General features: G+C 36.7%; 1 protein-coding gene across 14 annotated transcripts in view; it reads left to right on the forward strand.

Annotated features, from left to right (window-relative positions):
- ptprub (protein tyrosine phosphatase receptor type Ub) overlaps nt 1-5,360 on the forward strand; it is a 251,449-nt gene extending 246,089 nt beyond the window's left edge. For all 14 annotated transcript variants that reach the window (XM_065298426.2, XM_065298432.2, XM_065298433.2 and 11 more), the window contains 2 exons: nt 664-799; nt 2,907-5,360. In XM_065298426.2, the coding sequence (XP_065154498.1) occupies nt 664-799; nt 2,907-2,969 (199 nt within the window). In that variant the 3' untranslated portion in view covers nt 2,970-5,360. The remainder of the gene's footprint in view (nt 1-663; nt 800-2,906) is intronic.
- The last annotated feature ends 11,928 nt before the right edge of the window (nt 5,361-17,288 follow it).

Here is a 17,288-nt window from a genome sequence, read left to right on the forward strand (position 1 = left end):
AGATAGATAGATAATAAGAGATAATAAGAAAATAATATTACATAAAGGTAAAGGTTTTCTCTGTCACCGTCCTATAACAAAGTCATTTCTAAACTGAAAGTTAACTTATACCCAGCATGAGAAGCCAGAGTCAATGATCCTAGTCTAGGTGTTAACATGGTTGTTATCCCTTTAACCGCACACTTCTTCTCCCCCGTGGCTTCGTCTCTCCTCTTGCCCACGAGGCGTCTCATCTCGAACCCCAGGCACGACTTCTCTTCCCATCGCCTCCCAGAAGCACATCACTCAGGGCTGTCACACAGTGTTACCAACCACAGGCAGAGCGAAGAGATTATGGAGATGAAATCAATTATGCTTTAATACAGAACAGCGCGGGCCTTTCTCTGCACTAAATCCAGAGCTGCCAAAGCACTGACTGCGATTGATTATCTCGGCCTCGCCTCATCTAGACGCCGGCGTCGAGCCGTACGCATACATAGCAGAAAACCTTTGGGATCTTCAGGAGCTTTTTGTATGCTGCCGGTGCAGGCTGGTTTGATAATAACTGGATGTGTGAAATTTCCGTTTAGGAGCGAGTTGTGAATACATTTCTGCCGCTGTGCTCAATTGTTATGTTTTCTCGGCTTGTGATAAGTTGGTTTTGTTATATTTGTGCTTGTGTAGGAACGGTGGAGGTCGCAGTGGAATGTACTCTGCCAGTAACATCCTGATGGAAATGATAGAATACCAGAACATGGTGGATGTCTTCTATGCTGTCAAGACCCTTCGGAACGCTAAGCCCAACATGGTGGAGACACTGGTAGGTACAATGGTTATGAAAAACAGATGGATAGATAAACAGACAGACAGACAGACTAGATGTATAGATATAGACATAGAGACATAGATATAGACATATAACATCCTGATGGAAATTATAGAATACCAAAACATGTTGGATGTATTCTATGCCGTCAAGACCCTTCGGAACGCTAAGCCCAGCATGGAGGAGACACTGGTAGGTACAATGGTTATGAAAAACAGATGGATAGACAGACAGACAGAAAGACATGGACGTATAGACATAGACGTATAGATATATAGATAGACAGAGAGAGAGATAGATAGATAGATAGATAGATAGATAGATAGATAGATAGATAGATAGATAGATAGATAGATAGATATAGACAGAAAGATAGAAACTTAGATAGATAGATAGATAGATAGATAGATAGATAGATAGATAGATAGATAGATAGATAGATAGATAGACAGACATATACATATACATATAGATATAGACATAAAGATAGATAGATGGATAGAGACACATAGACATAAGCATATGGACATACACATCCAGATATATAGATAGACAGAGAGATAGACAGGCAGATAGATAGATAGAAAGATAGACATAGACGTATAGATACAGACAGAAAGATAGAAACTTAGATAGATAGACAGACAGACAGACAGACATATAGACATATACATATAGATAAAGACATAAAGATAGATAGATGGATAGAGACACATAGACATATACATGTGGACATACACATCTAGACATACAGATATATAGATAGACAGGGAGATAGACAGATAGATAGATAGATAGATAGATAGATAGATAGATAGATAGATAGATAGATAGATAGATAGATAGATAGATAGATAGATAGATAGATAGATAGATAGATAGATAGATAGATAGAAATAGACAAAAAGATAGAAACTTAGATAGACAGACAGACAGACATATACATATATAGACATAAAGATAGGTAGATGGATAAAGAAACATAGACATACACATCTAGACAAACAGATAGATAGATAGATAGATAGATAGATAGATAGATAGATAGATAGATAGATAGATAGATAGATAGATAGATAGATAGATAGATAGATAGATATAGACAGAAAGATAGAAACTTGGACGGACGGATGGACAGACAGACAGACAGATAGACAGAAATATAGGCAGGTAGGTAGGTAGACAGACAGACAGATACATAGACATATAGATATAGACATAAAGATAGCAAAATGGATAGATGGACTGATAGACACAGACACATAGACATACATATATAGATATATAGAAATACAGACAGACAGATTGACAAATAGAAAGATAGACAGAAAGATAGACATATAGACATAGACTTGTAAATATAAACATATAGATATATGCATTGACTTGTAGATATGGACATAGACATGTAGAGATAGACATAAAAATAGACAGACAGACATATAGGGGTAGTTTCCCGGACAGGGTTTAGCTTAATCCAGGACTAGGCCTTAGTTTAATTAGGAAATATAACTAGTTTTAACATACATGCCTTACTAAAAACATTACCTGTATGCATTATGAGGCAAATCAAAGGGCCCTGGTGTATTTTAAGATATGTCAGTGCAAGTTGTTTTCAGTTTGGACAGCTCTTAAAAATGATTTAGTCTAGGACTAGTCTAATCCCTGTCCGGGAAACCGCCCCATAGTTATAGACATGTAGATATAAAATGCTAATTTATAACAGCTGTACCTTTGGTCCTGTAGCCTAAATAGTAGAACATAGCGTTAGCAGCGTAAAAGGTCAGGGGTTCGTTCCCAGGGAACACACATCAGATAAATGCATGAATGTATATGTAAATAACTAGAAATACTTGTACCATGTTGGCCACAAGTGCCATGTGATTGTGATCGCACGCAGTGACATTGTACGTACATGCAGGCATGTAATGTACATTCACTCATTGATTTATTAATCACCGTAACTTGACCCCAAAAAATGAGAGCACTTTCAAATGCAAATTGTGCCCTACTCGGGTGGCAAGTCAAATGCCATGTAAGCGATATGATAGTGAATCACTGCACTGTAGTGATCTAATTTCTCTGTGTTTGTGTGGTTCAGGAGCAGTATCGTTTCTGTTATGAGCTGGTTCTGGAGTATTTGGACTGCTTGGAGGTCAGATAGCGGAATCCCAGCCACCCATCGCTGACCTCACAGGCCGGAGCAGCACCAACGGCAGGCTCACATTTACGACCCGATCTCCATCTGCACCTCGTTCACCATCTCTCCATCTTGTTACTCTGAACAAAAAGCAGGAAAGAGAAAGGACAAAACCCCAAACATCTAAATGTGTTACTCCCTCCATGACTATTTTAGTTTTTTAGATATTTTCAGCCTGTTTTTCTGTGAGCAGTTCTGCAAAAAGGCTCTAATGCCTGGCATGGTTGGTTTACCTTTGCTCATGCGACTGTGAGCTGTTTCTAAAAACAGCGGCTTTATTTTACACAGGCCTGTTTATCTCTGGCTGTCGGGACTGAAGAGCAAAAATAAACATCAGTTGGAAGAATATCTCTCTCTCTTCATGTGTGACTCAACGGAGCGGAGAGCCAGGCATCTTTACCGTGGCCCAATTAAAAGGAGTCGGGCATCTGCCGTGCCCCTTAAAAGAAGCCGTAAGGACATCACGCATACACGTGCATGCACAAACGCTAACATCCACACGATCGTATGAACAATACTGACAATGAATCAACCAGCAGACTAATTCCATCAACTGCCTATCGAGATGTCGATGGCTCTTCAACGGTTTCACCAGTGTCGAGCTATGCTTTAAACCAAGGCCTTGAGACTGCATTCCAGCAAGCACAGATTACAGTACGCTCCTTACCAACATTTACTGGGGAGCCACCTGATTGGTCCTTGTGTCATCCAGAGGCGGAGTTTATTACCTTAAATACGGTGCCATATTTCTCAAGAGGAAATGCGGCCATGTCTGCCGCCCTGGCTTTCCTATCTTGTTGTGACTGTTGTCTTTTTCCTCTCACCTGTATATACTTAATGTCTGCTGGAAATCCCTCAAGTCTTAAGGTGTATGTCTCAAGTGCTAACAGTGGCCATGTGTGCTTAAAGCAAAGCAAGTACATTAGCAAGGGGCAGATGCGATGCCAATTCTAAAAGCTGGCGGTGGATTAAACTCTGACCTTCATCCACTTACTCAAAGCATTCGAGAGCCCGGTTAAAAGTGTTTTTACAACAGAGCTGAGAAGGCAAGAACAAGGTGAGGCCGCATCAGAATCCAAGGAAACAAAGTTGAAAGAAATGCTACTTTTTCGCTTGTAACTATTTATCTGACTGACTCGTGATCTTTAAGTGGATTTTGTTTAACAATTGTGCAGCTTCGAGTGTACAGCTGAATCCTGGGCTTGAGATAATTCAAAGCATCCCTTTGGTTTTATCGCTTCACGGTTCATTTCGATTCCATCTCGAAATTTCAAAGCTTATATTTGCCATTATGTCCTCCAGTAGCCTGATTGAAGATGGATGTCTATTCTCTTTTAAACCGTTTAGTGGAGCTGATAGCCAAGAGTTATTGAAATTGCATTTAATGCCAGTAAATTACAGTACCACTGCAAGCACAAAATCGGGAAAATATCCGGTCAGAGAATATATATATATATATTTGCATACTGTAAGTATGACACAAACACACCTACTATGACCCCAACTGTGAAATGTACAAAATTGCCATATCGGCAAAATGCCAAGTTAGCAATCCCAATGAGTTCATTATTTTGCATAGTTTTCCCCGCATTGAATGATGTCTTGTGACAGCCTGATTGTTAAAGAAGTCTCTGTGTGATCAGATGGAGATGCTGGATTACACTACACCACTTAAATACACCCTGCCTTTTTAAAGTCAGCAAGTGTGTGAAGCCTGGCATTTAAGTCACGGTGTAATGCGGATTAAAGACAGTAACGCAAGTTATTTTTCACTATAATCCCTTTTTGGACTTTCTTGGAAAGTGCCTGGACACTGATGTGGAAAGTATGTGTACATATAGATGTATATTTGTGTTTTGTGAATAGTATGTGAATAAAGTTTGTTCGGCCAGATTGCAAAGTTTAACAGGTTGTAGAAAGAGTTGAATGTACTGTTTAAACACAAGATCTCTGACACAAATATGGATCTCTAAAAGCCATTCCAAAGCCAACCCTCCAGAAGCCCCATTTCGTCACTTTAAAATCCTCTCATGATTGTTTTGTCATGCTCATTCCAAAGGCGCGAACCTTCCAACGGGTGTCATCACTGCATTATTTTCCTTATAGTGTCTCTCTTTGTTTGAGAAAAGAAGGGACTTGACCACTCCTGACATGTGCTGAAACGGCTGGTGAGCCGGGTCATTGTTTTCTGTGTTTTGTTAGTTTGTTTTCTTTCAAGTGTTTCTGTATGATATTGAATGAAAAAGAACTGTGTTTTTGACCATGTGTTTGTGGGACAGGATGAGGATATGGAGGCATATATTCAATGGGAAATTGAGGGTTTGGGGTGGGATGGGTTGGGTTGTTCAAACAACAATAAAATGTTCTAAGACTGAAACGATGTTTCATGGAGCATTTTTTTGACCCTCTCTGTATTTTTACTAGTTAGTATATTAATCAGCCAATATTTGGGTATTATTGACATCTACTGGTGTGATCATGGCCATACTGTAATGTTCCCAGATATCAATAGACTCCCAGGCGGATCTCCTCCGAAGTCGGCAGCTCCGCTTTACTTCTGTTGCTACTGTATATGGGTAGCAGAATAGTTCATCCGAAAATTTTTATTATACCAATTATTAACTCTTTCCCTGCCATTGACGAGTTAACTCTTCCCTGCCAATGACGAGATTTTCCGGCAATTTGTATTTCCACAGTTATGCACCAGGTGGCCAAGTTATAAAACCTGGTAGTATTCCCTTAGGCAAACAGTTTAAACTACGTGTTTTGAGGGTCGCTCTGAATCTGATCTCTATCAAAAGTCCTTTATAAAAATGCAAAACCTCAAAATTACCTCAAAATTAGGTGTTTTTGAAGAAACCTACCCATATTTGAAAGGTGATAAAAAGAGAACAAATAAAGGTAGAATTAAAGTTTTTTTAAAGCAGAGGATCTGTTCTTTCATTTGATATAATGTTTGTCTATAAATTTAAAGGGGACATATCATGAAAGTTTGACTTTTTCCATGTTTAAAGACCCAACAATTCTGTCATCATTTACTCACTCTTGTGTTGTTACAAATCTGTATAAATTTCTTGGAAGATATTTCGATAAATGTTTGTAACAAAACCGTTCGTGGACCCCATTCACTTCCATAGTAGGAAAAAAGAATACTATGAAAGTAAATGGGGTCCACAAAGGGTTTGGTTACCAACATTTCCCAAAATATCTTCCCTTGTGTTCATCAGAACAAAGAAAAATATGCAGGTTTGTAACAACATGAGAGTTAGTAAATGATGACAGCATTTTCATTTTTGGGTGAACTATACCTTTAAGTGCTATAATTGGGTTCCCAGTGTTTCTAACAACCTAAAAATGTGTAAAAGAACAACCCAGTAATTTCAATGACCTATTTTACATGGTTGCAGAGAATGGTTAATAAAAACTATTAACCATTCTCTGCAAGCATGTAAAATAGGTCATTGAAATTTGGCTCCCCCTGTGAAGATAATACCGCCCCTTAATCTGCACTATCCAACCACGACATTGCCATTTAGTGCAGAGATCAACTCATTAACATTTAAAAGGACACACCCAAAAACAGCAAATTTTTGCTCACACCTAATAAATTATCTATATCAGTGGTTCCCAAACTTTTTCAGCGTGCGGCCCCCCTTGTGTACAGTGCATTTTTTCACGGCCCCCCGAAAGAAAATGTATGACAAAAACAGTTTTAAAATGTAATATTTTAATTAAACAAAACATATAAAATTATACCTAGTAGTGCTGTTGGTTAGTTGGCTTATTATTTTTTAGGTTTAATTACACAGAATTCATGATAAATGAATGTATTTTATAAAATGTCATAAAACTGGGGCCCCCCTGGCACCATCTCGCGGCCCCCCTTGGGGCCCCGGCCCCCAGTTTGAAAACCACTGATCTATATGATATATGCTATAACATCACATACGTACTGTGGGGACACCCAAGATGTATTTTACATCTTTAAAGAGGCTTGTGAAATGTCCCCTTTAAAGAAAAACATTTTCTGGAAGGCATTAAACTTTTGTGAAAATAAAAAATGCTGGCGCTGGGTGGCAACTTTTTTTTAAATGCTGGCGGGGAAAGAGTTAATGTTTGTTATTCACTGTAAAACAAATGTTTACAGGCTTTATTGACGGTTGCAGCATGTCTAAATCTAAGAGATAGGCACAACCATAACTTAAAGGTTGTCAATGAGTAGAGATGCACCGATATTAAATGTTTCCACCGATAGCAGATTATTCAGACTGATAACGGCTGATACAGATAGTTCTTCTAAATTCTGTAGATTTAATTTCCTGAATTTTATTCATTCATATAATGATGACCATTAATATATTGAACATTAAACTAGTAATGTTTCTTTACATTTTCAGAGCTCAAATTCATTGCATTTTCAGGCTGTCTTTTGATTGACAGGATATATCGGCCATGAATATCGGCTGTTTTTAAACTATGGGCGGTTATATAATAGTGTTAAAAATAGATTTTATTGTTTTATACCGAGTATTGGCTGATATATCGGTATATCTCTATCAATTGAGTTATTTTGAGTATATGATGTAAAATAAACTAAAGCAATATTATGTGAGTTATATTTTGTATCCTCATTGTATTTGACAAATACAGAATATACAGTATATAATTCTGAATACGACACATTACCATACCATACTCAAAAAAAGCTGGATTTTTTTTTCAAAAATCGACAAACCTAGCCATTTTGTTAAAGGGGACAGAGAATGAAAAACCATTTTTACCTTGTCTTTGTTGAATAATGGTAGTCTACCCGCATTCACGATCATACAAAAAGTGCTAGACATGCTAAACATCTCAGTCTCATAGAAATTCCTCTTTTAGAAATGTCAACCAGAAAACGGCCCAATCTGAAAAACTGATGCTTATGACATCACAGGCATCTCCCTGCCCCTTCACTTTAAAATAATTGGCTACATTTTTTGAGTGGCAGCAAAGTCAGCCAATCAGTAATGAGATTGCAAGTTAAGCCAGTAGGGGGAGCCAAATAGGTGCAAAACCACTTGTTTAAAATCCCCCACCCTAATAGAGCTATCTGAAAGAGGTTTTTAGGAAGCTTCTAAGGCATTACAGACCCAAACACCGTTCAATCATTCTATGTCACCTTTAAATTAACCAAATGTTTAGATTTAAGCCAACAACGGGTTAAAACAACTTAGCATTTTGAGTTGAACTCTCAGCATAGGTTAAATTACAATCTAATGTGTTGAGTTCATCCATTTTTGACCCTAAGCTGGGTTGAAAATAACCCAGCATTTTTTGGAGTGTACAGATAAGAGTTTATACAGCCTGGAAGAGTAATGAGCGCTTTGATTGTTCCCGGCCACAGTCTAAATTGAGCAAAATCTCTCTTGAGCATAGAGAAAACTGTGACCTGACTGACATTTCAAATGCCTGTGCTTTGTCAGGCAGATCTGTTTTTCTGGGATGAGCTGATGCACAGCTTTTGCTGATTCATTCGATTCTTTTGGTGTTTCACCTTTACGGCATTTTCTCCTTCCCCCTGTCTGGTGGTTTCTATCAGTCGTCTATCTCTGTAATGTATATTTTTGTACTCGATCTCTCATTCCACCCTAGCTCTATCATTTCTTTGTTCTATATTCTTTTTCTCCACAACTTTTTCTTTTTCACTCATTTCCTGCTGTGAATGTGAGGTGGCTACAGACCGCAGGCTTTCTCCTATGACATACAGTACAGTCGCTTGTGGAGGATATCTGAATTATTCAAAAGCCCTGCAAAGTGATCCGGTGTTAGAGCTGAATGGCATGTCGGATTAATTAGAGGACAAGACCTTCCTCTGTCATGCATATACAGTAAACTCCAGTGTATTCTTAGGGAGTATTTTCCTAAACTTAATGAGACCACTATATATGTTTATTACCGGGACAATAGCTCAATTGTTTTCAGAATAGCTTAGCAAGCTACTTATTTTTAAAAAGTCAAGGTGTAGCTGGACAAAATGATTCAGTGTCTATTTTAATGTCACGTATTGAGCTCATAACAGAATCCTTCCATTTAGAAAACAATTTCGCTAAATTTCACTATAATTTTTTACTTTTTTAAAGGTGCAATGTGTAACTTTTAGAAGGATCTCTTCACAGAAATGCAATATAATATGCATAATATTATCAGTGGTGTATAAAAACCTACATACACAGCGTGTCTTTTTACATGGAAGTCGCCACCATGTTTCTACAGTAGCCCTAAATAAAATAATAGTTGTAATGTCCATGACGTAACCTATAGATTTGTAAAGAGCTTTTTTGAAGCTTAAAGTAGGCGGTGCCTGTCGTCGCCATCTTGGCCACGCATCACTCGCAGATATCCGAAAATGGATAAAGAGGCAGGATGTGGGTGAAGCTAAAGTGGCTGGTTGCTGAAACCATGCCCACCTAGCTCGATTCTAGTGACAGCAGTGGCAGTTCACCCGTCACTCAAGTGGCCATGCCCTTAATTATGCAGAACTTTAAGGCTTAAAGGATTAGTCCATTTTTCTTTAAAATAATCCAGATAATTTACTCACCACCATGTCATCCAAAATGTTGACAACTGACCTTTCCACGGCATTACGCAATTACGTGAGGTCGTGCTGGGGCGTCACAGGACCGCAGAAAAAAGAGAAGTTGTGGTTTAAAAGTGCATATTTTCAATTTTTCTTAGATAAGACCCTTATGCTCGTTTGAGATCATTTAGAGCCCTTTGAAACTGCAATTTTAAACCATTAAAACTGTTAAACTGAAACTGTTGGGGTCCATTAAAGTGCATTAAAATGAGAAAAATCCTGGAATGTTTTCCTCTAAAAACATAATTTCTTCTCGACTGAACAAAGAAAGACATCAACATTTTGGATGACATGGTGGTGGGTAAAGTTTTTTTAAGAAAATGAACTAATCCTTTAATATAATTTAAACAGACGAGTTACAAAAAAAATCACTCCCCTCACATTTATCATGAAGGGTAAAATTAGCTATATAGACCAAAAACACTTTTTGTAAACATATTATTGTCTGCTCTAAAGATGGGCATTTTAACATGGAGGTCTATGGGAATTGACTCCCTTTTGGAGTCAGCCTCTAGAGGCCAGTCATTGAATTGCAGTTTAAATCACTTTCGTATTGGCTTCATCAGAGAGATCAGAAGGTTGCCCCTCGGTTTTGTCATGACATGTTTGTCCTGTGGTAGCTACCGTAGCTTTTCTGTGCGTTTCAAAATTGAGATTGGTTGCAGTTCGCAATCTAACCAATAAAAAAACTCACATTATACCTTTAAGTAGTTTGTAAAATAAAGCATAATGACCACAAAGTGTAAAATAAAACAATGAACCTGTCACTGTAAAAGATTTTTCTTTATCCAATCAGAATTCAGAATCTTCTGGTATCCTGAATTATAATATTGTTTTTTACCCACTTTGGTTTATAATGAAACTACTTTTCACGTGCATTTTATGTATAGATCACACGTGAAGAGTTTTTTTATTAAGTAATAATAAAGTGTTCTATTAAATTTGCAGAAAGTTATTTTTTATGTTATCATGCTGTCAAAAAGATACAATTAGCCCTGCAAATCGCTTTCGCAATTAAAACAGCAGTCTAAAAAAACAGTGCAATTTAAAGGGTTCATGCAAGATTTTTAATTGGTAGAGCATTGCGTACATTGCAAGACATACTGATAAAATATGTACCTTGTATGCACTGTAAGTAACTTTGGATAAATGCGTCTGCAAAATGCATAATGTAAATTTTGACATAAAAATATTAATTTACGATTTTGCTCGTATACTCTGCTGGGCTTTGTTAGTGGACAAATTAAATATGCAAGTGAGTTTCTATTTCACAGGGTTAACAGTGCTTGTAGTTGAAGAAGCACTCAGTTTGCTTATGCACGCTGTTCAAACACTTATACACACATCTCAAGCGTTTTGCTATTCAGTCTTTATCGCTTCCTGTGGCTGTGTAGAGCAGGCGGGAACATTCTTGGCACCACAGTCCGGTGCCTGGTAAAGTGGGTAGGAGAGACCCTGGCCAGATGGTCTGGTTTTGGACGTTCCTGGACGACAGATCCTATGGCAGTCACAAACGCATCCCCTTATCTCACCCGGTTTGTACTCGCAAGCCTCCCTGAAGGTGGTGGAGCGGCCCGTTGTTCCAGCTCAGCGCTTAGGAACGAGTACACATGGCTTGGAAGCAGATAGCCTGGTGCATCGGACACATGGATGAGCTCCATTCCTTCACTTCTTTATCTCTCCCCGGCCCCCCACCAAACCACGCTATGAATCCCCACAACCTGTTAAAGAAAGATGGTTCTCTGTATGAATCTGAACCATCTGTTTATCCTCAGCTTATCTGTTTGAGATGTGCCGCTCTATCGAATCACACTTTCACTGTTAAAAAAATCTTTAAAAAGCAAACACATCCAGGAAAATGAATGATGCACTTTAAAGGCTTTCTTGATGAAAATCTTTAAAGCCAATGTAATTGTTTCCAACCTTCAAAGAAATAGACCGTTTCGTTTTAAATGTCAAATTTGTTCAACATTTTGCCAATTGTCAAAACAACAGTGCTTAACGGACAAAGTAACTACACATTAATCAACACTGAGCTCAATCATACATTTTCTTGTTATATCTCAATTACTTTTTTGCAAGAATCATGAATCTGCACAACGCAGCTAGGTTTATTTAGCAAACTTTTATTGTTTGCTCAATCTGATTATTAGATCTGGATGATTTAAATGGCTTTGCAAGCGTTAAAGGGATAGTTCACCACAAAAATGAAATTCTGTTATCATTTACACAGATTTGGTACTACATAAGGGTAAGTAAATTTCATTGCTGTGCTGAACAAGAAGATATTTTAAGCAATATTTGTATCGAAACCGTTTCTGAGCACCATTGACTTTATAGTATTTCCTACTGTGGAAGTGAATAGTGTCCCTGTTGTCTGCTTCATAACACATATCTTCCTTTGTGTTCATCAGAGCAAAGAAATTTATACAGGTCTGTGACAACTTGAGGGCAAGTAAATAATGACGGAATATTCATTTTTGGGTAAACTATCCCTTTAAATCCATTGATCCACAAGCATTAATTAACTTGATCAACTAAGCCCTTTAAAGTTTACTTTGTTTTACTGTACTTGTGCTTCGTCAGCTGTACTCCTGTTCATAGATTTTCTGGCCTATTTTGGAAGTTCGAATTTGCAGCCACCCAACGTCCACATTTATTTTAAGAGGAATTGCTTGTGTCATAACGTTCCTTGTTTGTAAATAAATGTAAATAAAATAATAACTTATACGGGCAGCTTCCCGGACAGACTTTAGATTAATCCAGGACTAGCCTTGGGTATATTAGGACATTAAAGTACTTTTTACAAACACACCTAACAAAAAAAACTAAACAATACTGGTGTGCATCTTGATACAAAATAATGGCACTGATACACTGTTAGCCCGGATTAATTGAGTTTACTTTAAAAAAAATTGAAGCAAACTTGTTGCCGTAAAAAATTTAAGTAATGATTACTTAAAGGTGCAGTGTGTAGATTTTAGTGGCATCTAGTGGTGAGGTTGCGTATTGCACCCCTCCTTTCCGAAGCACATAGAGAAGCTATGGTAGCCGTCACAGGACAAACATGTCATCGTTTGAGACAACGAAGTGACAAACGCGCTCTATAGAAAAGTTTGTCCTTTTAGGGCTACTGTAGAAACATGAAGGCACAAAATGGGGGCTTCCATATAAGGGGAACCGTGGTGTGTGTAGATAAAAACATCTTATTCTAAGGTAATAAAAACAATACAGTTTATTTTTTAAGGTCTTTATACAACACTCAAAACACAGTTATCTATATTATATTGCATTGCTGTCGAAAGATCCTTCTAAAATTTACACACTGCACCTTTAAAAACTTAAGTGAAGTTTACTTTAACATATAGTGCCCTATTTGAACAATCTAAGTTCATTGTCTAAAGCGCACAGCGCACGGTCTAAATGGACGTGTCTGAATCCACTTTTGCTAATTTAAGGATGGGAAAAATGGTTTGTGCGCTTAGTGCAAAGTCGAAAAGGGAAGTTCATATTCTTTTAATAAGTGATGGGAGCGTTTTGGGCGTAACGTGCAATAAACCAATGAGAGTCTTATCTCTCATCCCCTTTAAAAGCCAGTTGCACTGGCGCTATGTCTAATCCCTATTTAGATGACGGACTTTGTAAACTGAAAAACTAAGCGGAGGAAGAGGACCCTCATTTTAAGATTAACGTTAAATAATTGTGTTTTTTTTACTTGTATTGGAATTGTTATTTTTTGGATTAAAACCTTTAAAACCCATTTTGTTTTAGTCATGGAAGTAAAAATAGCAGGCTTTTAATTGCTGTAAATGTATGGCTATTCAATATCATCAAAAAATTATTTATATGAAAAGGTAGCTAAAAATACTTTATTTGTAACAAACAGGAGATAAAGAATTTACAACTGTTTTAGATCAGAACGCCCATGGGCGCAAATGCATTTGCTATTTAAACAACGTGGCGCTAAACGTGAAAAGGATAATTGCGCCGGGTTGAAACTAGCAAAAGACCCTTGCTTCGCGCATTGGGCTGCATTCCGCCGGATGTATGATAGGGCCCATAAGCTGTTCTAACAACAATTTGAAGTTGAATATACTTAACATTTTAATTTCTTTAAATATCCCTTCACTCTTAACCCGGATTAGTTGACATTACTATAAATTTGTAAGGGAAACCCGTTGCACTAAATAACTTTATTTTTTACCACTTTATATTACTTTTGATGTTATAAATGGCATAATAACACAAAGTTCATGACTACTTTAAATCAATCACTGAATAAACGTGATTCTCCACAGAAACACACACAAAACTATGGATTGTGGAGAGAAATACAATAAAATGTTCTGAACAGGGTTCATGTAATACTGATCACCTGAACGGTTGGTGACTTCACAAAATTATTATTTACAACAAAACAACATCAATAATATAAGAACTTAAACCTTCATGACATTTTATTAACAAATATTTAAGTAGTGAAAGTTCTTATCAGTTTTTATTCTGTGAAAAAGCAGAAAATAATCAAAATATTCACGAAAAGGATTATGAGTATTCCTCACAACATGATCTAATAATTTTAAGTTACGTTTACTTGAATGTTTTAGTTTAATGGATTTTGTACTTAAATGAACAATTTTTTTTAAGCTTTGGCTTCAAAACATCAAATATTAAGTGATGTTTACTTCATTGTTTAAGTAAAGACAATGGGTCTTATTCACTAAGCATGCGTACGCACAAATTTGTTTGTAAAATGTATGGACGTTTTAACTTACAAATCATGATTCAACAAAAACTTTTGTACTAAAATTTATTTTAAATGTATACAAAAACGTAAGAACAACTTAGACCACACATCCACAAAAATCATGCACAGGGAAAAAAATATAAAATATTTAACAGATATATATTATAGGGTTCTTTTTCCTTGTTCATGATTAGCGCGCACATGTTATCTAAGTTGTTCTCACGTTTTTGCATATATTTAAAATAAATTTAAGTATAAACGTTTTAGTTGAATCATGATTTGTCAGTTAAAACTTCCAAATTTTACGAACAAATTTGTGCATACGCATGCTTAGATAATGAGACCCAATATTTGGGTTAAGTCAAGAGTGTATGTTCAGATACTGTATGTTAGTGCAAGACGTTTTAATATTAAAGCAACTCAAACATGCATTGGGACTAGGATAAGCCCTGCCCGGGAAACCGCCCCAAAATGTCCTCGTATGAAACAGTTTGTAAAAATATGAAAGTTAAAGAAAATACTTTAGGAGCATGGTTTATTTATTGTACTGTATAGTGACACCTCTACAGTATGAGTTAATTACCTTTAGCATAGTCAGAAAGTATCCAGCTGCCATTACAGCCCAAAACTTCAGAGAACAAACTTTTAATGGTTTGGATCTTACAATCTTCCAGTGGAAAGTGAATGCTCTGGAACTCAAACATTCATGAATTTAAATGAAGCTCATATGATCAATGCCCAGTAATATTACTTCAATTCACTTTGCTCATAAAGATTGAAACGGTCTGTATGCAGGTAGTGACTGTGGGTCATCAATGCAGACGGGATTGACAATATTCCTTTCATTTCTTTGTCATACATATGGAGCATAAAGGCGGGAATATACTTCCTAATGCCTGGTAAATAATGTCTGACCCACTTTTGCCCAAAAGTTGCAGCCAGGCATAATCATTATAGACAGGGCACCAATCTAAATGACTATGAACTTTAGTGAGGCATTACAGCTAACACATTTCTTACGGCTACTTACAGCTGACTTGGCTTAACAGTTAAGTTTGAACACCAGGGACTCTTACATTTTGTGTGGCCTATTTTTCAAGTTGAAAATCCCTAAGTTTTACCTTTTTCTCTAAGGCTTAATTATTAACATAAGTAATTATCACAATAACCTCCACACATTCATAACCACAATTAGTCAATATGATTTGTTATAATCCTTTCGTCTAGGGTTGGGAGAGGGAATAACACGTTGTTTAACTAAAAATAAGAATGAAAACCAATTCAGAAATCACTTCAGTCGCCTTCCCTAGACATATAAGACCACAATGTTTATTTCATTAAACAAAGAACATAGGAAGGAATGAACGTCTTTTAGACAAGGCCTGGTTAAAACAATAAACAATGAGTTTTAAAGGGAACATTTCACAAGATGTCAAATAAATCTTTGGTGTCCCCAGAGTGTGTATGTGAATCTCTAGCTCAAAATACCATATAGATAATTTATTATAACATGTTGAAATTGCCACTTTGTAGGTGTGAGCGAAAATGTGACTTTTTTGGGTTTGTCCTTTTAAATGCAAACTAGCTGATCATTGCACTAAATGGCAGTGCTGTGGTTGGATAGTGCAGATTAAGGGGCGGTATTATCTCATTCTGACATCACAAGGGGAGCCAAATTTCAATGATCTATTTTTTTTACATGCTTGCAGAGAATGAATTACCAAAACTAAGTTACTGGGTTGATCGGTTTTACATTTTCTAGGTTGATATAAGCACTGGTGACCCAATTATAGCACTTAAACATGGAAAAAGTCAGATTTTTGTGATATGTCCCCTTTAATGTGTTCTAGTTCTTGGCAGATGCAGAATAGTAAAGGATTTTGATTTTGAAGGTATTTGTTAAGAATTAGTTAATGTATTTAATAATCTTTGTTCATGTTAATTTCTGCAATTACCAATACATTTATAAGATCAAGCATTGTTAACATGAACAAGAATTAAAACATGTTAAAAATATACTATATGTTTACTAATACAACATTATTAAGTGTTACCTAATCTTTTAAAACTATTTTCTGCAAGCACTTTATAAATGCATCCTGATATGAAATTGCAAGATTAAATCTGTAGTAGTCAAATTAAATTGTGTATATAATAGGACTATCCAAAAATGACAAAGAGCCTTATGTAGTTTAAAGGATTAGTCAATTTTCTTAAAAAAAAAATCCAGATGATTTACTCACCACCATGTCATCCAAAATGTTGATGTCTTTTTTTGTTCAGTCAAGAAGATATTATGTTTTTTGTGGAAAACATTCCAGGATTTTTCTCATTTTAATGGACTTTAATGGATCCCAACATGTAACAGTTTTAATGCGGTTTCAAAGGACTCTAAACAATCCCACCAAACGAGGCATAAGGGTCTTATTTAGCGAAACGATTGTCCTTTTTGACAAGAAAAAAAAATGCACTTTTAAACCACAACTTCCCATCTATCTCCGTTCCTGTGACGCGCCAGCCGACCTCACATAATTCTGTACTGCCGTGGAAAGGTCACCAGTTACATATATGAAACGCACATTTGCGGACCATTTTAAACAATAAACTGACACAAAGACATTTATTAGTATCATTCGAAAAAACAACGACGTCGGAACGGTCCTCTTTCTCCACACTTGTAAACACTGGGGCGTAGTTTCGCATACATCATCCATGACCTCTTGACAGGATGATGTATTGCATGAGGTCGTGCTGACACGTCAGAGGACCGGAGATAGACAAGAAGTTGTGGTTTAAAAGTGACTTTTTTTTCTTGTCAAAAATGACAATCGTTTCGCTAGAAAAGACCCTTATGCCTTGTTTGAGATCGTTTAGATTCCTTTGAAACCCCATTGAAACTGCAATTTTAGACTGCATT

The sequence above is a fragment of the Paramisgurnus dabryanus genome, chromosome 13, assembly GCF_030506205.2.
Source record: "Paramisgurnus dabryanus chromosome 13, PD_genome_1.1, whole genome shotgun sequence".
Taxonomy (NCBI): Eukaryota; Metazoa; Chordata; class Actinopteri; order Cypriniformes; family Cobitidae; genus Paramisgurnus; species Paramisgurnus dabryanus.